At 35.6% G+C, this 26416-nt stretch overlaps 1 protein-coding gene across 1 annotated transcript in view; it reads left to right on the top strand.

Annotated features, from left to right (window-relative positions):
* Positions 1–26416, top strand: part of LIN9 (lin-9 DREAM MuvB core complex component) — an 87155-nt gene that overhangs the window by 5522 nt on the left and 55217 nt on the right. The window contains exons 2-7 of the mRNA XM_068986235.1: positions 1000–1032; positions 2469–2563; positions 4025–4129; positions 14354–14487; positions 15739–15864; positions 25035–25192. Coding sequence (XP_068842336.1) covers positions 1000–1032; positions 2469–2563; positions 4025–4129; positions 14354–14487; positions 15739–15864; positions 25035–25192 — 651 coding nt within the window. The remainder of the gene's footprint in view (positions 1–999; positions 1033–2468; positions 2564–4024; positions 4130–14353; positions 14488–15738; positions 15865–25034; positions 25193–26416) is intronic.

Here is a 26416-nt window from a genome sequence, read left to right as displayed (position 1 = left end):
TTAATTAAAAAAATTTTATTACTCTTTTTTGGCCATGCAGGGTGGATTGCGGGATCTTAGTTCCCTGACCAGGGATTGAACCCCGGCCCTCAACAGTCAAAATGCAGAGTTCTAACCAGTGGACCGCTAGAGAAGTCCCTTTTTTATTTTTTCTAGATGTCCCATATAAGTGAGAGAGATCATACTTTATTATTTTTCAAATGACTTGATCTTCTTTGCAGTATACATATCCAACTCTGAGATTTTCAATTTAGTGCTCTCCCTCTCCCATAAAAGCTTCTTTGTCTATCAGTTTTCCTATAGCTCCTCACCCAAATATCCTGTATCCTTTATTTACACCAGAATCTTTAGTCCAGTGTTTCTCATTATGGGCTTGAGAGTTACCTACAACAGAATCCCCTGAAGGCCTTTATTAATCCTTCAGTTTCTACGTGCAGGAGGAGCTTCCGGGTTATTCTGCTATACACTGTTTTAGTTAGTGAATCCCTCCAGCTTTACGCTAGTCCTTCTTGGCTTCTCTGAATGCCCTAGTCAGACTTGTATCTTTCAAGCATACATACTCGCATTCATAGACTTCCATTCTAGACTGTTATGACAGTCCCTGGATCATTTCCATTTTCTCTTTTCTAAACCTCTATTACCACTTTTGATCTTTGCCTCGATAAATGTCAGTTCCTTTTTTCTTTTCCTTCTCCAGAACCAGCACACTTTTGGTTGAGGATCAAAAATTGCTTCTGTCCTTACTCCTCCTCTTTCCTCTCTTTCTATGTTTTTCTATCTTACAAAGTTCACCAGTTCTCATAGTTTTAAACAAAACTCCCAGATGTCTCCAGTTCTTCCATATGTTGTCTGAGTTCTGGTTAATAGCTTGAACTGTTTATTAGTTATTTCTAATTGCATGTTCAACTATGACTTCAACATTGCTAAAACTAAGTGGATCACCAAGTTCTTTTTCTCTCACTCTGATTATGAAGTAATACTGATTTGTTTTCATTGCAGGCTCTTCAGCAAAAGCACTTGTCAGTTTAAAAGGTAAGAATCAGAGCTTGATTCTTTAGATATGGCATAAACTAAGAATTTAATTCATTAAATTAATTTGGTTATAGTATTGTCTTTTCTTTCTAAGTTATGATTCACTATAGCTTTTAAATACTGGTTTTCACTGATGATAACTTTAGATTCATATGGGAATTTGGCCCTTGGTTTTCTCCCTCTAGAATTATTGATTAAAGTACTTTGTAACTAAACATTCTGAACAGTTCTTACTGGATTTAAATAATGTATTAACAACTGGGCTAAGCTGTATTTTGAGGGCTTCCCAGTGGTTGTTTATTTTTAAAGAATTTGTGAGCTAAGTAATAATGCAACTCTCTTGAAATAAAACAGTGATAGTGTTATTTTGAGAAAAAGTTAGACTTGTTCCTTGGTCTTGCTATTTCTTTGTATGAGTAGATTAGACCAGTCCTTTTAATATAATTTTGAAATTTTATCTCTTGAGCAAAGATTCTATTGGGTATGTACATTTGGAACCAATCTAAATCTTCTCATAGGCTCATTAGTACTTTTAGTTTTTAAAGCTACCATGTTGTACCTTGGATGGGTGATGTACCAGATCAAGTCCTTCTGGCTTGAGAACACGTTATCTTCCAGGATTACCTTCATTTATTTGCCTAGAAGGATCAACCCTATCTGATCTCTTTTGTACTTATTAAAATATATGTCAGAAAAACGACTCCATTTTTTTCTCGAAATATTAAAGCCATGTCTCTTTTTAAATATATACAAGGAGCATAAAATTTTTATAGGAAAATTAGAAAATGCTATCAGGTAATTAAAAAGAAATAGAAATAACTATCCTGTGTATACTCATCTCAGTTTTCTCTGTCTCTCTCTAAATAAACATACTTTTATAAAAATTAAACTCACCTTCTTTAATTTCACAGTTTTCATGTTTAATATATTTAATCAGTTGATCAGATTTTTTTCTGGTTGAATACAACTCTGAAGACGTTTCACAGAATTAAGGAAAAAAAAATACCACATATGTCATTTTTGGATATCAAGGGTTTTACACGTTGAAGCAGAAAACGTTTAGAAATATGCTCTAAGTTCAAAGTTAAAACTTTTCTCATTTTTCCTTGCCTGCTTTCAGTCAGACTGTACTGAGACAGTTCTTGGCAAATTAGAATAGAGGAATTATTGAAAACCAAAATGAAATAACCCACACGTTTTAATATGAAAATGTAATAGTTTCAAGTAGAATCGGCTTGTCAAATTATTTAGAAAGTTTGATGAGAAAATACAGAAGAGATTTTTTTCATTTGTAATCAACTAAAATTATTATGGGCAGTATATTTTTTCCATATTGGTAAATATTTCAGATATATTGCTGTTATTAAAAGGCCATATGTATAGTATAAGTCCTTTGAATTAAGTTAAATATCATAAGTAATAATTATTTATTACAGAGGGAAGCTTATCTAACACATGGAATGAAAAGTACAGTTCTTTACAAAAAACACCTGTTTGGAAAGGCAGGAATACAGGCTCTGCTGTGGAAATGGTAAGGAATTAGTTTTTCTTACTCTTTAGAATATGATAGCTAAATTGTCTGTATTATTGTCCTGTACACATTCTTATAGCACTATAAAACTTTTTCTAAGGTTTTTTCCCAGTTGTAACCATTTGTTTCTTTAAATGTCATTGAATAGTATTTGGTCATATCTAGATAAATAATCTGTGATATCTGCTCATCATTAAGCATTTGTAAGTAATTCTTGCTTTAAATAGGTAAACCAAAAAAACTCAACAACCCCAAATCTTACTTTTAATAGATTTTTAATGATTTAGTAGATTTTTTAAAAATAAAAAAAATGTGTGTGACTCCAGACCCTACAAAAAGATTTCTAGGTAAGTGGTAAGATATTGAAATCTTGTGGAGGTCAAGGGTAAATGCATTTAAGTTGGGAAGTAGAGATGAGCACTAATTGGCATAACTAACAATTTTGGGGGCCTTTCTTCCCCTAGCCCCAGGATATTTTAGGGGTCAATCATGAAACACAGAGCTGGGTTAGACAGTAGCTGTCTCAGTAGCCTGGACAGTTGGCCATACTCTTATCAATCCTGTTATCATCATTTTCTTCTTCCTCTCTACCCACGGTCAGGGGAGGGAAGCAGGGTAGAGGGGACTTCCTATTAGGGCTATGCGTTGTTAAGGCTCTCAGTGGGTTTAATTTCAAGGGTCCATACCTCTAGTGTCATTTCAGTTGGATGCTTCCCATATGTTGCTATCCCACTGCCCCTGCTTCAGTTCAAAATAGGCAAGGAACTGTCTTGAATGATGAAAGAAGGATTTGAAAATGATGTGGGTGTTATTGGGATATTATTTCTGGTGTTCTTCTCTATTAATAAAGGCTCTGAACCTAGGATGGACTGTAAGTTTTTTCATATTACAGATCCTTAAGTTTGTAATATATTTTGGATACTTAAAAGTTTTTAGTTCATATGCACTTATCAAGCATCTGTTATTATCTCTTCTTTTTATTAAATGGAAATTTGTCAACAATTTTTCATAGCAGATCTAGTATAATATTATATACCTTTAGATTTACTCTCTAAAGTGAGTAAATGTACTCTCAAAGTCTAGTAAATTTGTCCCAACCCAGTCCTACACGGGAGACACATTATGTGAAACACCCAATTGGTTGGTATTAATCCAAGCACCAACATAATGAGAACTGGAATTTCCGGAACTTAATTTTCAAGACTACCAGCATACTACATGAAGGCTTGGGTTCTAGTTTTAATTATCAGCTGGGTTTTTCATTTTTAAACAAATTGCATAAATATGTATATTTCTACTTTATAAAATCTAAGATTATTTGTATGCTTTGTATTTTCCATTCTTCCTTCTTCAGTACTGATGATAATTCAGTTAGCTGTATTTTCCAAGTGTAGAATTGTGCTTTGGAACAAAAATGAGATATGTTTGGCCATTTCATTAAATAAAAAATTTGTATCATAGCCTTTCAGAAACTCAAAACGAAGTCGGCTCTTTTCTGATGAAGATGACAGACAAATAAATACAAGGTCACCTAAAAGAAACCAGAGGGTAGCAATGGTTCCACAGGTATGTGTGTGCTAAAATTTTGTTTCATTGAAAGGAAATGAGCAATCACTCAGCATGATAAAGTTTATATTTATCATTCTATCACATTTTGATTGACAAGTTCTTTTCTTTAAATCATTACTTTGGCTCAGCTCTGTTTTAGTTACCTGAAAAGGGGCATTATTTTATTGATGAACTTTAAACCAGAGTAGAAAGCCAATCCTCAGTCTTACAAATGCACACTCTTCTGTTTTGGGGGGCAGGGGGCTCTGCCCCACAACGTGCAGGATCTTAGTTCCCTGACCAAGGATCTAGCCTGTGCCTCCTGCAGTGGAAGTGCAGAATCCTAACCACTGGACCACCAGGGAAGTCCCATGTACACTCCTTTTAAGCATGGAGAGAGTGGACATTAAACAAATGAATTTGGCAAATTGGGATCAGCTTGGCATTTTGCATGGTATTCAGAGAGGAAAAATCATTTTACTTTATCACTAAGGGAAGTATGTTGAAAACTTTCTTTATCCAGAAGAGGAAAATGTATAGTGAAAAATTGTATTTCCTTTTTCATTTTTGACATCTTTTTTTAAAAAAAAGTGATACTAGACATATAAGAATCAAAGGAATGAATGAAAATTAGAAAAGGAAATATTAACTTTAAAAATAAAGTAATTTTCTTCTATGAAACTTAAAATTTTTGATAAAGTTATTCCCTACCTTCATTTTTTTTCAAAAGCATTCTAAGATTTTCTAGTAGGATATATTATAGTAGAGGTAATTTTCTTAACCAAAGATTTGGCATCAAATAAATTAGAAGTATTACCAGGAATACGCCCTACCAAAAAAATCCAAAGAGCTTTTGCGTACCTTTTTGGTCATTTCAAATATTAAAGTATATTGTTATCTATAAAATGAACAAAAATTATGAATTTTTTTTAACGTCAAGGACAAGTGTGCATAAGCATCTAAATTTCAACTTAAAAATTTGAACCAATTTAAACTAATACACAACATGCATAGCTTGGCTCAGTAGATGTTGGTACAGGTTGAATGAATGTAAGAATAGTCAACAACTTTTCAGGAACTATTATTTTGGGGAAGAAATATAATGTTTCTTTATCATCTAGAGAATTCCATATAAACAGCAGGGGCAATAATCAGTGGCCTTGAGAATAAAATAATGTGGTTTAACTTCTTTTCCACCCTGCCATCTCGTTCTTATTAGTATTATTATGGACATTGCTGTGGTTTTTAACCTTTGTAATACATCAGAATTCCTCCTGCTTTTTACCTTGTTAAGAGTTTACTGCTGCTGCTAAGTCACTTCAGCCATGTCCGACTCTGTGTGACCCCATAGACGGCAGCCTATCGGGCTCCCCCGTCCCTGGGATTTTCCAGGCAAGAAGAGTTTATTTTTTATCAAAACTATGCACTATGTATAGTTTTGAAATAAAAGGCTTATAACAACAACAAAAAAGAATAGTCAAGAACTATTTTTGTATTGACTTTGTGTTTTATTTATTTAAGAAAATTTTTGGCCACGCCATGTGGGCATGTGGGATCTTAGTTCTCCGACCAGGGATTAAATCCACACCCCTGCATTGGAAGTTCGGTCTTAACCACTGTGATCTTGGGTGGCCTCAGCCTGCAGCATCTTGAAGTGAGGCTTTGGTTTCCCAGCCAGAGATTGAGGCTGGGTAGCACTGGTGAGAGCACTGAATACTGACCACTAGACCAGTGGTCAGTGACAAGGGCCCTGGCCATTCAGCTTCGCAGAAAAAGGATTCCAACAAAGACGGGAAATAGTGAAACGAGTATTTATTAGGAGGATAAAAAAGTGCAGTGGACAGACACATGGCCAGACTCAGAGAGAGAGTCATCCCCTCACAGCAGTTTGAATCACTTACCGGCTTTTCTTCCTGTCTTCCTTTGGCCAATCATTTTGATTTGCCTGGTTCAGAGTCCATATTTGGCGTATATCAGGATTCGCCCGAGTGTGTGCGCTTATCTCTTAACCAAGATGGATTCTACCAAAGAGACATATGGGTAGAGTATCAGTTAGCACCACTCTGCTTTGACCTCCAAGGAGCCTTTCTGCACATACGTGGTCAGGAAGATCTCCTGACTTCAAGAATGAGAAATATGTGGTCTGGGCAGGGTCCATTTCTCCTCTCTTAATTGTTCTGCTGTTCTTATCTTGGAGTTTCAGTCCACAGGGAATGAATCTTCTATCGCTTTACCCTGGGCAGAAGTCCCGTCTACCTCCTGCCTCAACTGGAGTGCCAGGGAAGTCCCCTGTGTTGACCTGGGAAGAGCTGTATTATTAGGATAATTTGGATGCCTTAATTCTATTTAGATTTTTAAAAAATTTCCAAACATAGGGAGTTAAATTTTGGTGGTGCAGAGGTTAAAGCATCTGCCTGCAATATGAGAGAACTGGGTTCGATCCCTGGGTCGGGAAGGTCCCCTGGAAAAGGGAATGGCAACCCACTCCAGTATTCTTGCCTGGAGAATCCCATGGACGGAGGAGCTCGGTGGGCTACAGTCCATGGGTCGCAAAGAGTCGGACACAACTGAGTGACTTCACTTCACTTCATTTCAGTCTCTCTTCAGCTATTTATTAGGAAAAATTTCAAACAGAGAGAGAACTCTGATCTTTGTGACTTGTGAAACCATCCTCCCCCAAGTCTATCCAAAGCCCTCCTCCCCAGGCACATTTCATTCCTTCTGGGACTGTTTACAAAGACCTTTCAACTTCTGAGCAATACAGAACAAATATAACATAGGACAGATATGATATGAGACTTATTCAAATATGTTAAAAAATTTTATATCCTCTGAGTTTTCTCTTTTTTAGTCTTACATGCCTAGTTCATTCAGTCTTCATTTATATGATGTCTTATTTTCTTACCCTCCTAGTCATAGCCTCTAATCTGTTGTGTTCTTTTTGTTTAAAGAGTACCCCTCAGAGCTGAAAAATTACTAAAATCCAAATTTACTGAGTCCTTAGTATGTTCCAGATCCTGTTCTAAGCACTTCGTATGTAATACTTTGATTTAATTTTCAAATTCCTCATGAGTTAGGTTACTTATTTCACATTTTTCAGATGAGAAAGCAGACACAGAGAAGTTATCTTGTTTAAGATCATAAAGCTGGGAAGTGAAAGCTGATACTGAGTGGCAGACAGCCTGTCTTCAGAGCCTTTCTTTTTTTTGTTGTATCTTTATTGAGATGTAATTAAGAAAGCAGACAATTCAGTATGCTTTAAATATATGCATAGACGTGTGCAACAGTTACCACAGCCAATTTTAAGACATTTTCATCATCTCAAAAAAAGAAAAAGCAGTAGTAGTCACTCTCCATTTTCCGTTTATTGAATAAACCCTTAGAAGTGTAATTGCCCCAAGGGTATTTACACTTAAACTTTGGAAGATACTACCGAATAATCTATTTATAACAGTTGTAATAACTTATATTCCCACTAACAAATTGACTGTATTTCTTCATACTCAACAGAGGAATCCTCAATACAGTTTTATGTCCAATGAGCCACCAATAACTCAATAGAAATAAGAATAGCACTCTTTCTGATAGTAATATTTTATAATAATTTGGTTATTTATGCTAAATTACTCATGACATATAATTTTTTTTTACATTAAAAAGTCAACTTTCTAAGTACCATGTGGTATCCTGAATTGGATTCTGGGCCAGAAAAAGGACGTTAATGGAAAAACTGAAAAAATCCAAATAAAGTCTGTGGTTTAATCGTATTATACCAGTGTTAATTTCTTAGTTTTGACAAACCATGGTTGTATAAGATGTTAACACTAGGGAAAGCTGGATGAAGGGCATATGGGAACTCTGCACTGTCTTTGCAACTTTTCTATAAATCTACAGTCTTTCCAAAGTAAAGTTTTATATTTAAAAATAAAAAGTTAATCTTAACCTTCATCTCCCCTTCAGATCTGCTTCCCTCTTCCATTGGTAACCAACCAATTTTAGACCTCTTTAATACTTCTAAACCTTTCTATATGTATTCATAGAAAATATATAGTATTGTTTTGTGTATATAGTTTAAAAATTACATTTATAGTAGTATTTTCATGATATTGTATCAGTCATCATTCTGTAATTTACCTTTTTACTCAAAAGTCCGTTTTTTTTGTTTGTTTGTTTTTATTTTGTCTTGTGGCTTGTAGAGATCTTAGTTCCCTGACCAGGGATAGAAGCTAGGCCCCCTGCAGTGGAATCAAAAGTTTGTTTTTGAGATCTGGCCATGCTGACTGATTTAGACAGGCTTCAGTGTTTCATTTCTTTTTGCTATTTTGTAGTATTCAACCTTATACCATAATTTATTTATAAGTTCTCTATTTATGGGCATTCAAGTGGTTTCTGAATTTTCACTGTTACACACAATGCTGTAGTGAACATCCCAAGCAGGTTTTTATAAATTTGCAAGTGTTTTCTAGGACAGATGCCTAATATGTGGATTTACTGGATCACAGGATATGCACATTTAAAGTTTTTAAAGTAGTGCCAGATTATTCTCCAAAGAAATTGTACTGGCTTATACTTTCAGCCAATAATATATCACGGTACCTATTTTATCTAATGCTTGTCAACCCAGTATATAACCAAACAGCTAGATTTTTGCTCTTCTCCTAACAGCATCTCATTTGTTTTAGTTGGTATGTCATCTATGAGTGATGGTGAGATACTTTTCATATACATTTATAAACTTTCTTTCCTTTGTTCTAAACTTTCTCCTATTTTTTTTAATTAAAATTTATTTATTTATTTACTTATTTTTGTCTGTTTTGGGTCTTTGTTGCTGCACACTGGCTTTCTCTAGTTGCAGCAAGCAAGGCCTACTCTTTGTTATAGTGTGCGGGCTTCTCATTGCAGTGGCTTCTGCTGTTGCAGAACTCAGGCTCTAGAGTGTGGACTCAGTAGCTGTAGCTCATGGGCTTAGTTGCTCCACAACATTTGGAATCTTCCTGCACCAGGGATCAAATCTGTGTCCCCTGCATTGGCAGGTGGATTCTTATCCACTGTAACAGCAGGGAAGTCCTTCTCCCATTTTTAAAAATTAAATTGTTGGTCATTTCTGAGTAATTTGTAAGAACTTTGTATGTATTAAGAATATGAGTCCTTTGGTTATTTATATTATAATTTTTTTCAGAGTTTGTATAATAGTTTGTCTTTTGCTTTGTTTCTGTATTTTTTACCAAAGAGGACTGAAAAAAATCCTATAGGTCAAATATACCTGTTTCCTTTTAATGAGTTTTTGATTATATGATCAGAAAAACCTTCCCTAGTCTAAAATTTATAGTTTTAGAATTCCCTATTTCTTATTTCATTTTTAAAAAAAAAAATGCTTAAATTTTCAACTGTCTGAAATTTATTTTGGAGTAAGGGATGAGGTAAGACTGCAACCAGATTTTTTTCCAGAAGACTGTTTAGTTGTCCTGGTAACATTTACTGAATAATACATCTTTTTTACATTGGTTTATAATGCTACTGCATGACAAGCTAAATTCTGTATATATTTGGGTTTATTTCTAGACTTCCTATCTCTTTATATCTAGTATATCTTTCTATGTGCTAGTATCAAATTATTTTAATGTGACTTTATATTGTGTTTTAGCCTCTGATATAACATTACTTATTTTCTTTTAAGATTTTCCTGAGTATTCTTTCACATTTATTTTTCCTTATGAACTTTAGAATCAACTTGACTAGGAAAAAGAGTCTGTTGGGATTTTCATTGATATTGCAATAATATTATAAATTAATTTGGGGAATATGACACGTAACACTGGGACTACCTATCCAAGAACTGGTTGTAGTTCCACTTATTCAAGCTTTTTTTGCCCCTTTTTTGTTGTCGTTTAGTTGCTAGGTCATGTTCAACTCCATGTACCGCAGCACATGGCTTCCTTGTCCTTCACTATCTCCCAGAGTTTGCTCAAACTCATGTCCATTGAATCAGTGATGCCATCCAACCATCTCATCCTCTGTCGCCCCTTTTACCTCTTCCTGCCTTCAGTCTTTCCCAGCATCAGGGTATTTTCCAAGGAGTCAGTTTTTCACATCAGGTGGCCAAAGTATTGGAGTTTCAGCTTTAGCATCAGTCCTTTCAATGAATATTCAGTACTGATTTCCTTTCAGATTGACTGGTTTGATCTCCTTGCAGTCCAAGGGATTTTCAAGAGTCTCCTCCAACATCACAGTTCAAAAGCATCAATTTTTCAGCACTCAGCTCTTTATAGTCCAACTCTTACATCCATACATGACTACTGGAAAAACCATAGTTTTGCCTAGACAGACCTTTGTTGGCAAAGTAACATCTCTGCTTTTTAATACACTGTTTAGGTTGGTCATAGCTTTTCTTCCAAGGAGCAAGCGTCTTTTAACTTCATGGCTGCAGTCACCATCCACAGTGATTTTGGAGCTTTAGAAAATAAAATCTACCACTGTTTCCATTTTTTCCCTATCTGTTTGCCATGAAATGATGGAACTGGATGCCATGATCTTAGTTTTTTGCATATTTGGTTTTTAAACCCACTTTTTCCACTCTCCTCTTTCATCTTCATCATGAGGCTCTTTAGTTCCTCTTTGCCTTCTGCCATTAGGTTGGTGTCATCTGCCAATAGGTTGTTGATATTTCTCCTGGCAATCTTGATTCCAGACTTTAAATTTCTTTTCCATGTCAATCTTGCACATTTCTTAAGTGTATTCCTAGGTGTTTAATACTTTGTTCTCACCATTTTTGCTGTAATAAACAATATATTTCTTGTTTTATTGTCTAATCTGTTTTCATTTACATAGAGAGAAGATAATATCTTTTAAAAATAGAGAATTTTGGATAATAGCTTTGTTATCTCCTGCTTTATTAAATTCTTATAGTTGATTTTTTTGAGTTTTCTGGGGAGGTCATGTCACCTGCAAATTTACAGTTTTATTCCTTTTCTTCAATTGGCTAATTCCACCATCAAATCAATGTCAAAAATAGTATAATGAACATCTTTATCGTATTCCTTCCTTTAATGAGAAATGTTAACAGTTTTAACGTTGAATATGATCCTGACTTTTGGATTGGTTTGGGGAGAAATGTGTTATTTATTTTTGGCTGTGCTAGATCTCCCTTGATGCATGGGCTTTTCTTCAGTTGTGGAGAGCAGAGGCTGCTCTCTAGTTGCCGGGCACAAGCTTCTCATTGCGGTAGCTTTTGTTGTGGAGCATGGGCTCTAGGGCGCATGAACATCAGTAATTGTGGCACGTGAGCTCAGTAGTTGCGATTCCTGGGCTCTGGAGCACAGGCTCAATAGTTATGGCACGTGGGTTTATTTGCTCTGTGGCATGTGGGATCTTCCCAGATCAGGAATCGAACTCATGTGTCCTGAATTGGAAGGTGGATTCTTTACCACTGAGCCACCAGGGAAGCCTGAGAAATGTGTTTTGAAGGTTAAGAAAGTATTCATCTATTTTTATTTTCTTGGTCAGTATAACTAAAGGCTTATTAATTTTTGTTGATTTTTTTTCTTCAAACAATTTTTGATTGTATTGAATTTTCTTCTATTGGTTTTGTTTTTTATTTCTATTATTTTTGCTCTGATATTTATTATTTTCTTCCTCTACCTGCTTTGAGTTTTCTTTGTTCTTTTTTTTTCCTAATTTCTTAAGGTGGAAGGATAAGTCATATTTGAAATTTTTCTTTTATTCTAGTACAAGCATTTACCCAATGAATTAAATTTTTCTTTCAGGTACTGCTTTAGCTGTATCACTTAACTTTTGGCACATTGTGTTTTTTTCAGTCATTTTGTCTATTTTTATTCCATTAAGATTTTTTTTTAGTAGATACTGGATTTTATCAAGTGTTTTAGCATCAGTGGAAGTGTTCATATGATTTTCATTATTTCATTTATTAATAATGGCATATTACACTAATAGTTTTCTAATACTGGCCCTTTCTTATATTCTTGACATGAATTTCATTTGGTTGTGTTGTATTTTTTTGATGTTCTGATGATGTTTTTTAAGCTTTTTTAAAAATGAAATATAATTGATATATTACCTTTAGGTATACAATATGATAATTTCACTGTTTGTATATATTGTGAAATGATCATCATAGTAAGTCTAGTCTAGTTAACATCCATCCCCATAGTTACAATTTTTTTTCTTGTGATGAGAACTTTAAAAATTTATTCTTTTAGCAACTTTCAGATATATGGTATGATATAGTCACCATGCTGTACATTACATACCCATAACGTACTTATTTTATTACTGGAAGTTTGTATCCTTTGACCATTTTTTATCCATTTCATCTGTCCCCCTACCCTCTCTGGCAACCACTAGTCTGTTCTCTGTTGAGTTGGGTTTTTTGAGGGGAGAGGAGTGATTTTTTTTTTTAAGTTACACATATAAGTAAAAGTATATGGTGTTTATCTTTCTCTGACTTATTTCACTTAGCATGATGTCCTCAAGGCCTATCCACATTGTCACAAATGGCAAAATTTCCTTCTTTTTAATGACTGACTAATATTCCATCTGCATATATGCCACATTTTCTTTATTTGTTTATTTGTCAGTGTGTGCAGCAGTTGTTTCCATGCCTTGGCTATTGTAAATAATTCTCCAGTGAACTTGGGGTGCATGTATCTTTTGGAGATAGTGAGTTCATTTCCTTTGGATAAACACCCAGAATTAAAATTGCTGGATTATGTGGTACATCTATTTTTAATTTTCTGAGCAACCTCCATACTGTTTTGCCTTCTGGCCACACCAATTTACATTTCCACCAGCAGTTTACCCAGGGTTCTCTTTTTTCACATGCTGTCCAACACTTGTTATTTCTTGTGTTTTTGATAATAGTGATTCTTACAGATGTGAGGTAATATTCTTCCTGTGGCATTTCCTTGATAGTGATGTTGGGCATCTTTTCATGTACCTTTTTGCCATTTGTGTTTCGTCTTTGGAAAAATGTCTATTCAACTCCTCTGCCCATTGTTAAATCAGATTGTCTTTTTGTCATGGAGTTGTATGAGTTCCTTATATATTTTGGGTATTAACCTCTTGTCAGATATGATTTGGAAATATTTTCTCCCATTCTGTAGCCTGCCTTTTCATCTTGTTTATTGTTTCTTTTGTGGTGCAGGAGCTTTTTAGTTTGATGTAGTCCTACTTGTTGATTGTTGCTTCTGTTGTCTTTGCTTCTGGTGTCATTTCCAAAAAAATTATCACCAAGACCAATGTCAAGATTTTCCCCTATATTTTCTTCTAGAAATTTTATAGTTTCAGGTCTTATATTTACATTTAAGACTTTAATCTGTTTGAGTTTATTTTTGTGATGTAAGACAGGTAGCCAGTTTTATTCTTTTCCTTGTGAAAACCATTCCCAACACCATTTATCAAAGAGACCTTCTTTTTCCCCAATTGAATATTTTTGGTTACCTTGTCAAATATCAATTGACCATATTTGCATGCATTTATTTCTGGGCTCAGTTCTGCTCCATTGGCCTAACCTATCTGTTTTTATGCTAGTCCGATCACATTTTGATTACTATAGCTTTGTAATGTAGTTTATAATCTATATTATTAGATTAGGGAGTGTGATGCCTCTGGCTTTGTCCTTTTTTCTCAAGATTACTTTGGCTATTCAGGGTTCTTTTGTGGTTTCATAACAGTTTTTGGATTGCTTTTTCTATTTCTGTGAAAAACGCCATTGAAATTTTAATAGAGATTGCATTGAATCTGTAGATTGCTTTGGGTATTATGGACATTTTAACAGTATTCTTCCAATCCATGAATATAAAACATCTTTGCCAGCATTTTTAAAATTCGTATAAATTAGTGATATTTTCTGCATGTTCTTTCTCTTAATCTCGCTCACAATTGTATCAGAGTCCTTACTGGTCTTTTCTAGGCCAAGAACTGCAGAAATAGTTTCCTAAGTATCTTCTTCCTACATACCTAAATTGAAATTGTACTGTAGAGCAAACATGGTGGGGGCAAATATTTCACCCTCGTCAAAATTAGTTTTGAAACTAGAGGCTTTAACTTTGTAAGAAATAATCAGAATGTGTATTTGTTAAATAATAACAAATTTATTTTGTATATTGTTGAATCTTTTTGAGTACTTAACCATAATCTTTACCTTTTTACAAATGTAGTCAGTATTATGGATGTTCACTTTTACTTAATGGGACTGTAATTAATCTCTTTTTTTTTATTGTATAGAAATTTACAGCAACAATGTCAACACCAGATAAGAAGGCCTCACAGAAGATTGGTTTTCGATTACGTAACTTACTCAAGCTTCCCAAAGCACATAAATGGTGCATATATGAGTGGTTCTACTCAAATATAGATAAGTAAGTATCACGGCTCATATCATGAATATCATTTGAATCAGAAGTTTAAGGTTTTCACATGTTAAAAGCCTCAACTTTTTCTAGAGGTCTGTTTTTTCCTGAATTTCTTTTCCTATTCCTCATTCTTGTTTGATTTGTTTCTGTTTTTCATGCTTTTCTTGCTTCCTCTCTTTTGGGGAAGAAGTTGTTATAAGTTTTTGTGAAAAATCAAATGACAGTATAATTTCTATATTATAATTTACAAAGACTATGCAGTGAAGATACCCTGAAAAGAAAGCACCATTATTTTGCAGTGAATGGGACTTGTTTTATAAATCTTTAGATTTTAAATGCTAGTACAGTAGTAGAGAAACAGTTATGAATGGTAAAAGTGATTCAGGAAGATTTTTAAGAGTCTTTCTATTTAGGGGATGATATTCATGCACTTTTTCGTTATATGTTATGTGTTTAAGTAGAACATAGTAAGAGATTTGGGTGAAATGCAATTATTCAACAACAGAATTCATTGAGGAAAGATTCTGATTTCTCATCCACTGCAATCTGTTCTTATCTAACCCATGCTTGTCAGTGGTACTTGCTTTGCTGGCTACTTATCTTTATTTCCTTTCTCTGTTATTACCAGTTGCCTACTCTGAACCTTGTTAATCTCATGAACATTCATATTTAAGCCCAAGACATTCATGTGTCATTACTAAGACTGATTCCTCATTTCTCAAACTCATCAATAAAATTGTCTTATTTTTGTCCACAAATTTTTTCATTATCTTAATTAAGAGAGCTCTCAGGGTGTCCTAGTATAATCTGTGTTCTGCATTTCCTAAGAACTAATCTAACTCTTCAGAGTCCCCTAGTTTCCTAAAACTAATTTACTATCAAAGCAAACTCCTTGGTGATGGTATTTATTATCTTTGGGACAAAGATACTTTGTAGTTTACATTCTTTATCCTTACCAGATACAACGATAGTGCTAAAGTAGCTTCCCAAAGGATAGGAGATTTAATGAAAATCAGTGTCTCCTAGAATCTCAAGCACAGACAGTACCTCTTGAGTAACTTTTACACATTATTTGTTTTATAAATGTAAACGATTTAATTTAATTTTAACACTTGGAATTTGTGCCCATTTTGTATATATTTTGGGTAGAAGTGAAAGTTTGGTGTCTTGGGATTGATTGATGCTCAAAATTGGAATGCATATTTTGCATTTTATTTCTCAAGCTGTATATTAACTTAAACCATTTCTCTTTTACAGACCGCTTTTTGAAGGTGACAATGACTTCTGTGTGTGTCTAAAGGAATCTTTTCCTAATTTGAAAACGAGAAAATTAACAAGAGTGGAATGGGGAAAAATCAGGAGGCTTATGGGGAAACCACGGAGGTAAAAATAATGTTTTTGTTTAAAAGACTAGTACCAAAACATAAGTTTCCAGAGTAGTTATATGTTAAATATATTCTATTGACCAGTGTTAATGTAGATGCTTTTTATACTTAAGCAACTTATAATTAAATACACAATTTAATTTTTCTTCAGATCACAAACCTTGAACATAATTTTTTTATATTAGCTGTGCCCCACTAAGAGAAACCCAAGTAAGATGGTAGGCGCTGAGAGAGGGCATCAGAGGGCAGACTGAAATCACAATCGCAGAAACCTGGCCAATCTGATCACATGGACCACAGCCTTGTCTAACTCAAGGAAACTAAGCCATGGCGTGTGGGGCCACCCAAGACAGACAGGTCATGGGGGAGAGGTCTGACAGAATGTGGGCCACTGGAGAAGGGAATGACAAACCACTTCAGTATTCTTGCCTTGAGAACCCCATGTTCTGAACAGTATGAAAAGGGAAAAAGATAGAACACTAAAAGATGAACTCCCCAGGTCGGTAGGTACCCAATATGCTACTGGAGATCAGTGGAGAAATAACTCCAGAAAGAATGAAGGGATGCTGCTGCTGCTAAGTCACTTCAGTCATGTCTGACTCTGTGCAACCCCAGAGACGGCAGCCCACCAGTATCCCCCATCCTTGGGATTCTCCAGGCAAGAACACTGGAGAGGGTTGCCGTTTCCTTCTCCAGTGCATGAAAGTGAAAAGTGAAAGTGAAGTCGCTCATTCGTGTCCGACTCTTTGCGACCCCATAGACTACAGCCTACCAGGCTCTTCTGTCCATGGGATTTTCCAGGCAAGAGTACTGGATTGGGTGGCCATTGCCTTCTGTAAATGAAATGATGGAGCCAAAGCAAAAACAACACCCAGTTTTCTGTCCGTGGGATTTTCTAGGCAAGAGTACTGGATTGGGTGGCCATTGCCTTCTCTAAATGAAGGGATGGAGCCAAAGCAAAAACAACACCCAGTTGTGGATGCGACTGGTGATAGAAGCAAGGTCTGACGCTGTAAAGAGCAAAATTGCATAGGAACCTGGAATGTTAGGTCCATGAATCAAGGCAAATTGAAAGTGATCAAACAGGAGATGGCAAGAGTGAACATTGACATTCTAGGAATCAGCAAACTAAACTGGACTGGAATGGGTGAATTTAACTCAGATGACCATTATATCTACTACTGCAGGCAGGAATCCCTTAGAAGAAATTGAGTACCCATCATAGTCAATGAAAGAGTCCAAAATGCAGTACTTGGATGCAATCTCAAAAACAACAGAATGATCTCTGTTCGTTTCCAAGGCAAACCATTCAGTATCATGGTAATCCAAATCTATGTCCCAACCAGTAACACTAAAGAAGCTGAAGTTGAACGGTTCTGTGAAGACCTACAAGACCTTTTAGAACTAACACTCAAAAAGATGTCCTTTTCATTATAAGGGATTGGAATGCAAAAGTAAGAAGTCAAGAAACACCTGGAATAACAGGCAAATTTGGCCTTGGAGTACAGAATGAAGCAGGGCAAAGACTAATAGAGTTTTGCCAAGAGAATGCACTGGTCATAGCTAACACCCTCTTCCAACAACACAAGGGAAGACTACACATGGACATCACCAGAAGGTCAACACCGAAGTCAGATTGATTATATTCTTTGCAGCCAAAGATGTAGAAGCTATATACAGTCAGCAAAAACAAGACCAGGAGCTGACTGTGCCTCAGATCATGAACTCCTATTGCAAAATTCAGACTTAAAGTAAAGAAAGTGGGGAAAACCACTAGACTATTCAGGTATGACCTAAATCAAATCCCTTATGATTATACAGTGGAAGTGAGAAATAGATTTAAGGGACTAGATCTGATAGACAGAGTGCCTGATGAACTATGGACTGAGGTTTGTGACATTGTACAGGAGACAGGGATCAAAACCATCCCCAAGAAAAATGCAAAAAAGCAAAATGGCTGTCTGGGGAGGCCTTACAAATAGCTGTGAAAAGAAGAGAAGTGAAAAGCAAAGGAGAAAAGGAAAGATATACCCATTTGAATGCAGAGTTCCAAAGAATAGCAAGGAGAGATAAGAAAACCTTCTTCAGTGATCAGTGCAAAAAAATAGAGGAAAACAACAGAATGGGAAAGACTAGAGATCTCTTCAAGAAAATTAGAGATACCAAGGGAGCATTTCATACAAAGATGGGCTCGATAAAGGACAGAAATGGTATGGACCTAACAGAAGCAGAAGATATTAAGAAGAGGTGGCAAGAATACACAGAAGAGCTGTACAAAAAAGATCTTCACGACCCAGATAATCACAATGGCATGATCACTCACCTAGATCCAGACATCCTGGAATGTGAAGTCGAGTGGGCCTTAGAAAGCATCACTACGAACAAAGCTAGTGGAGGTGATAGAATTCCAGTTGAGCTATTGCAAATCCTGAAAGATGGTGCTGTGAAAGTGCTGCACTAAATATGCCAGCAAATTTGGAAACCTCTGCAGTGGCCACAGGACTGGAAAAGGTCAGTTTTCATTTCAATCCCAAAGAAAGGCAATGCCAAAGAATGCTCAAACTACCACACAATTGTGCTCATTTCGCACACTAGCAAAGTAATGCTCAAAATTCTCCAAGCCAGGCTTCAGCAATACGTGAACCGTGAACTTCCAGATGTTCAGGCTGGATTTAGAAAAGGCAGAGGAACCAGAGATCAAATTGCCAACATCCGCTGGATCATGGAAAAAGCAGGAGAGTTCCAGAAAAGCATCTATTTCTGCTTTATTGACTATGCCAAAGCCTCTGACTGTGTGGATCACAATAAACTGTGGAAAATTCTGAAAGAGATGGGAATACCAGACCACCTGAAACCTGTATGCAGGTCAAGACGCAACAGTTAGAACTAGACATGGAACAACAGACTGGTTCCAAATAGGAAAAGGAGTACGTCAAGGCTGTATATTGTCACCCTGCTTATTTAACTTATATGCAGAGTACATCATGAGAAATGCTGGGCTGGATGAAGCACAAGCTGGAATCAAGATTGCCAGGAGAAATATCAATCACCTCAGATATGCAGATGACACCACCCTTATGGCAGAAAGTGAAGAGCAACTAAAAAGCCTCTTGATGAAAGTGAAAGAGGAGAGTGAAAAAGTTGGCTTAAAGCTCAACATTCAGAAAACTAAGATTATGGCATTCAATCCCATCACTTCATGGCAAATAGATGGGGAAACAGTGGAAAAAGTGGCTACCTTTATTTTTCTGGGCTCCAAAATCACTGCAGATGGTGATTACAGCTGTGAAATTAAAAGATGCTTACTCCTTGGAAGAAAAGTTGTGACCAACCTAGACAGCATATTAAAAAGTAGAGTCATTACTTTGCCAAGAAAGGTCCATCTAGTCAAACCTATGGTTTTTCCAGTAGTCATGTATGGAGGTGAGAGTTGAACTATAAAGAAAGCTGAGCACCGAAGAATTGATGCTTTTGAACTGTGGTGTTGGAGAAGACTCTTGAGAGTCCCTTGGACTGCAAGAAGGTTCACCCAGTCCATCCTAAAGGAGATCAGTCCTGGGTGTTCATTGGAAGGACTGATGTTGAAGCTGAAACTAATCCTTTGGCTACCTGATGCAAAGGGCTGACTCATTTGAAAAGACCCTGATGCTGGGAAAGATTGAAGGCAGGAGAAGGGGACGCCAGAGGATGAGATGGTTGGATGGCATCATCAACTCAATGGACATGGGTTTGGGTAAACTCCGGGAGTTGGTGAGGGACATGGAGGCCTGGCGTGCTGTGGTTCATGGGGTTGCAAGGAGTTGGACAGAACTGACCAACTGAACTGAAACTGATGCCCCACTATGTCCCAGAAAATATTTAAGGATGCCCTCATAAGCATTTAATGAAGCTGCGAGATTATACATACATTATTATTACCTTTTTTAAAACTCTTATTATTACTTCAAGATAATAAGTGATCCACTTATTATCCTTTCCACAAATGCATGTTTTACTTTATATAAAAATGAATCCAGTGAATATATCCAATATGTTACATCCTGAGAATTACTTTTCAAATTACCTTTTATATGAAACTACCTTTCCTTTTCTAGTGTTATCTTCCTTTCTTAATATATCAGAAAATCTTATATTACTTTTGAGTGAAATGTTATACTGTATATCATTAGTTCTCATGTTTGATCTGTCAGCCTAGTAAAAGCATGTTTGAGAGTTTTCCACTTTAAATGGTAGGAAAATTTAGGGGAGACTTGAAATATAAAGTGTGACTTGAACAAATAGACCTGGAATTTAGTTTACATGATTTCTGTAGATAATAATGAAATTCAAGGAGAACTTTTCATTGAACTGGTTTACATTTATTTTATCTATTATATTAAAAAGTGTCACTGCTGCTGTTGTTTTAAGTATTTCCCTTGTTTATAAGAACAAATTAAAATGTGATGTGTATTATGTTTCACAGGTAATTTATGGTCTTTGGTAATTAGGCCATTTGGGGGCTTTTTGCTGTAACTTTACATGTTTGAGTAAATTGAGCCACACTGTTTCTAATTATTGTCAGAATGAGGTATTAATCACTGTTTTATTGTTTAGTTATAATTCTGCAGTTTGATTGTCATTATTTCTCTTGTTAATTTATCCTCTGTTAATAGGGTTACCATAACATTGTTGAATCTTAGAGTTCTTTACTTCATCAAGATAAATTAACAGTTTAAATCAAGTCTTTATTATCAGCAAAAGTTTGTAGTTTTTCTTCTTTTTGAGGAAGCTGATGTACACTACAAATTATTGATATGATATACTTTTTTGAAATATCCTAAAAAAAAAAGAAGCCAGGAAAGAGCTTAGCAGGAAATGTGCAGAATACTCAGCATTCTAAAATCAGTCCCAGTGAAAATATCAGTAGCCGTTTTAAAAAAAAGAAACAACTAGACCAACTCATTCTATTTTTTATTTTTTTATTTTTATTTTTTTTTGACCTTTCAGTCTTTTTTTTTTTTTTTAATTCTTTAATTCTTACATGTGTTCCCAAACATGAACCCCCCTCCCACCTCCCTCCCCATAACATCTCAGTGGTAGACCAACTCATTCTGAATTTCACATAAAGAGAAGAAATCAAGCAGGAAGAACTAGGAAAATTCTGAAGAAAAAAGTAATGAGGGGAGATTATGTAGTATCATACATACATTTGTAGTATGTATTATCTCATATTAATGTTCATATAACATGATCATAATCAAAATGATGTCATAGTGGTACTTGAATAAAAAGATGAATTGAAAAGGAGAGAAATTCCATGAAATTAACACAACACTGTAAATCAGCTATACGCCAGTAAAGTTAAAATATCTTTATTGAATCAAAGATGTCCACAGAATTTTAATACATAATAACACTGATTGCATCTCAGGCATACAGGGGAGAAGGAGATTAAATTATTTATTCAGTGGATATTGAGACCACTCTGAAGCAATCTAAGAAAACACAAGTTGATTTCATACCTCAGACCTTACACCAGGAATGATTTAAAAGGATCAAAGATTCAGATTTTTTAAATGAAACAGTAAAACTACTAGAGGAACCTGAAGAAGAGTTTGGCTTAATCTTGAATTGGGGAAGATCTTTTTAATAGTCCTCAGAGCTAGGAATCATAAAAGAAAAGATTGATAAATTTGATTTTGTAAAAAAAAAAAAAGCATTCTGTATCACTCACCCCCAAAAAACCCCATAAAGTCAAAAGACAATGACAGAAATATTTATAATTCTTGCCACAAAGGACCAATGTCTAAATATGTGAAGATCTACGAATCAGTTCAGTTCAGTTCAGTCTCTCAGTCGTGTCCGACTCTTTGCAACCCCATGGACTGCAGCACGCCAGGTCTCCCTATCACCAACTCCCAGAGTTTACTCAAACTCATGTCCATTGAGTCAGTGATGCCATCCAACCATCTAATCCTCTGTCGTTCCCTTCTCCCGCCCTCGATCTTTCAGTTCAGTTCAGTTCAGTCGCTCAGTCGTGTCCGACTCTTTGCGACCCCATGAATCGCAGCACGCCAGGCCTCCCTGTCCATCACCATTTCCCGGAGTTCACTCAGACTCACGTCCATCGAGTCAGTGATGCCATCCAGCCATCTCATCCTCGGTCATCCCCTTCTCCTCCTGCCCCCAATCCCTCCCAGCATCAGAGTCTTTTCAAATGAGTCAACTCTCCGCATGAGGTGGCCAAAGTACTGGAGCTTCAGCTTTAGCATCATTCCTTCCAAAGAAATCCCAGGGCTGATCTCCTTCAGAATGGACTGGTTGGATCTCCTTGCAGTCCAAGGGACTCTCAAGAGTCTTCTCCAATACCACAGTTCAAAAGCATCAATTCTTCGGCACTCAGCCTTCCTCACAGTCCAACTCTCACATCCATACATCTTTACGAATCAGTAAAAAATATCAAATAACCTGTAATAAAAATGTCTGTTTATACAAACAGTACCTAAGAAAGAAGTGGCTCTTCTAAACAGATGAAAGAGTTCAATCTTACTTATAATGAGAAATACAAAATCAAAGTATGCCAAGATTCTGTTTTTTAGCTATCAGAACAGAGTTCCTAAAGTTTGAATATATTGGGTTGGCAATGGCGTGGTGAAAAAGCCACTGGTGGTGAGAGAGTAAATTTATGTAACCTCTGTGGAGGGCAGTTTGGTAATATTTGCAGATTTACAAATTCCCATACTCTTTGACCTAGTACTTCTATGAGTACTTATACATGGATGAAATGACATGTACAGTGCTATTTATAGAAGCAAAAGATTTTTAAAAACCTAAGTGTCCATAAATAGAGGAATGACTAATTAAAGTAGGGTACCTCAATATAGGAGAAAACTGAAATCATTTAATTTAAAATCAGAGAAAGTTTCTTATGTACTGCTAAGATACTTTAAGAAAGCGGAATACACAACAGAGCATATTGTAGCTATTGAGAAAAATAGGAAGGGAACATAAGTATTTCTTGCATGTGTATTTCTAAAGTTTAATATCAATAAAGGTCATGTACAAAATTTATTGTCATCATCTGGAAGACAGGATAGAAAACCGAGGGACAAAAATATTAGAGTTTTCTTTTTTTAATCTCATTTAATTAGTTATTTTTGGCTGTGCTGGGTCTTCATTGCTACACGGGCTTTCTCTAGTTGCAGTGAGCAAGGGCTGTTCTTCCTTGCAGTTTACAGGCTTCTCAATTTTCTCTTGCTGAGGGCGCGGGCTGTAGAGTGTGGGCTCAGTAGTTGCAGTGCATGGGCCTTGTTTCTCTGTGGCATGTGGTATCTTCCTGGACCAGAGTCAAACTAGTGTCCCCTGCATTGCAAAGCAGACACTTAACCGCTTGACCACAAGGGAAGCCCTAGAGTTTTCAATGCCTTTTGAACCTTTTAAATTAGAAGCCTATGAATGTATTTATTATGCAAAAATGCTATTTAAATAAAATTCGATTGCCAAAAGTATGTATTATATCCAGAAGGTATGAAGGACTCTGAAAATTCAGTAATAAAGCTCAGACAGGGAAATTCCCTGGTTGTCTGCTTGTTAGGGATCCACATTTTTCACTGCAGAGGGCACACATTTGATCCCTGGTTGGGGAACTTAAATTCTGTATGACGCGTGGTGCAACCCAAAAATAAAAAGAATCAAACATCCCATTTAACAAATTGGTAAAAAAAATTTTTAATAGATAATTCATCAGTGATGTAGAGATATCATATAAACCAATAAGAGGATATTAAACACAATCATTAGGAAAATGCAAATTAAAACCACAGTGTTTAAAAATTTACACCATTAAGCATGCCAGGTGTTGGTGAATCTGTTGAACTCATACACTGCTGATGGGAATATAAAATGGTATAACCACTTTGAAAAAACTGGCAATTCCTGTCCCTTTGTTTTTTTTTATAAGACTTTTTAAGAGCAGTTTTAGATTTGCAACAAAATTGAGAGGAAGGTACAGAGATTTTCCATTTATTGCCCCTCCCCCCACACAGGTGGCCTCCCTCATTGTTAGTATCCTCTATCAGAGCCGTCCATTTGTGACAGTTGATGAACCTGCATCAACACATGATAATCATCCAACGTCCACAGTTTACATTAGAGTTCACTCTTGGTGGTGTGCATTCTGTGGGTTTTTACAAATGGTGACATAGCCACCATTATAATATCAGTATTTTACAGAGTATTTTCACTGCCTTAAAAATCCTCCAAGTTCTACCAGGTCACCAACTGCTTGTAACCATGGATCTTTTCATTGTCTTCATAGCCCTGCATTTTCCGGAATGTCATATATTGGGATCACACAAAGTGTAGCCTTTTCAGATTGGCTTTGTTTACTCGGTAGGATGCATTTCAGGCTCCTCCATGTCTTTTCATGGTTTTAGAGCTCATTCTTCTTTTCTTTTTTTTTTTTTCAGCTTTTAGTTTTGTCTTGGGGTATAACCAACTAACAATGTTGTGATAGTTTCAGGTGAACAGTGAGGGGACCCAGCCATACACATACATGTATCCATCTCCCCCAAATTCCTCTCCTGTCCAGGCTGATTGATATCTTCTTATGTTCATTATCTTGACTGTAGTGATAGTTTTATGGATATATATTTTATGGCATGAAAGCTATGTTTAAATACCTTTGGTTCATCCTAGAATTTGAAAATAGAAATAAGATGGGCCCTAAGAATAAGAGTACATTCAGTATTCATACTTAAAGATAGAAAATATGATTAAAAGTTTACATGGCGGCAGGTCTCATCTTTAATTCCTATATTGATATGCTCACTAGGTCACAGGGAAAGTATCATGTTCTTTTGAATAGAATATTGAAATTGAACTTTGTTCTTAAGAGAGGACCTGGGATCCAGATGCAGTTTTGTCAAAGGATGGTGAACAGTAGATCCACCTGCTTTGTAGGAAAAAGCAATCTAGACTCGCTTATATATCTTTCAATCTTGCAAGATCTTATTTTTAAAACAACATAAGGGTAATTTACTTTGAAGAGAAAATTATTATTTTTAAGAACCCATTTTTAAATACAGTACTCAATGAAAGAAATAAAAGGATTAGTGATATGGATGGTGTGACTTGAAGTTTTTATATAGGACAGTTATCACTTTATATGATTTTTATAATTTATTCTAGATGTTCTTCTGCATTTTTTGAGGAAGAGAGATCAGCATTAAAACAGAAACGGCAGAAAATAAGGCTCTTACAACAAAGGAAAGTTGCAGATGTTTCACAATTCAAAGATCTCCCAGACGAGATTCCTTTGCCCCTGGTTATTGGAACCAAAGTTACCGGTAGGTAAAGATAAGCTTATTACTATTTTGACTTGTGGGTTTTCACCAAGATAAACCTTTATTAGACAAATGGCCTTTACATTTAGAAAGCTTAAACTATATTTCTGTAGCAATATTCTGTAGAGGTTACTGTTCTTCATCTGTGAAGTCTGTTTTTTAAAGTAGTTGCATAAAAGTGTACATCTTCAAAGCAATGTCTTCCACAACGTAAACTGCCACAAAGATGAAATTTAAAATTAAGTGTAACGTTTAAATTGTTAAAATTTTGTTTGGTTTTTGCTTCTATATTATATTGATTTTCTTTTCTGACCAGTCTTACCTGGTTAGTTCACAAACACCATTGTTCTTGTGATCTTTGGGTTTATAAATACTCCATTTCTAATGACTAAATGACTAAACTACCTACTGAATAGTTTGCTCAAAATTTTGTAAAGATGTAAATTTTGTCAATTTGTAGGTAGTGATTCTATATGGTCACTTCAGTAACAACATTGAGGGAAAGTGCCACTAAAATCTCAAGTTTAGGTTAATCCTTAATAATTTGGTAAAAATTACAGTTTATGCAATATAAGCAATAGCAAGGTGTTCAGTGAGTAGATAGAGTTAAAGTTTGAAAAAAAATCATTGGATTAATCAGAGAGTATTTTCTGGAGGAAAGGGAGCCTTGAATTACATATTTATATCATTTTTTCCTGGTTATAAAAGTGGTACATTTTTTCATTATATTGCAAAAATGGGTAGTGAAGAGGAAAAGTAGACAACAGGGAAAAGGCTATATCATGCATATGAAATGCAATTGGAAAAGAGAAGAATGCATTTAGTCATAACCCACCATGTATAGAAGTTATAGGTGATATGTATCATCTCTCCCTTAACAAAATTAGTCTGGGAGTGAGGATGGAGATAGAGTGAAAAAGAGATAGCTTTCCTGAAAAAATGGGTTAGTTCTAAAAACCCCATATAAAAAATAAAAACCCCATATAAATAAGTACACATACAAAGTCTACAATCAGGAAATGCTGATGTGAATAGAGTGACTCAGACCCAATTAGGGAATCCTTAAAAGTTAATTGCTCCAGAATTTTAAGGACTAGTGGTATTATTTGATAAGAACTGAAAATTTTACAGAGGCTCAATAGGTAGGTACTTTTTTACAGTGCAGAATAGGGGGACTAGATGTATCAAGATATGAAAGAAGTTTGTAGGAATCAACAAACTTTTAAA

Source organism: Capricornis sumatraensis, chromosome 14 (assembly GCF_032405125.1).
Source record: "Capricornis sumatraensis isolate serow.1 chromosome 14, serow.2, whole genome shotgun sequence".
In the NCBI taxonomy this organism is placed as follows: domain Eukaryota; kingdom Metazoa; phylum Chordata; class Mammalia; order Artiodactyla; family Bovidae; genus Capricornis; species Capricornis sumatraensis.
Note: the sequence above shows the minus strand (reverse complement) of the source record. Positions and strands in the feature narration are given on the sequence as shown.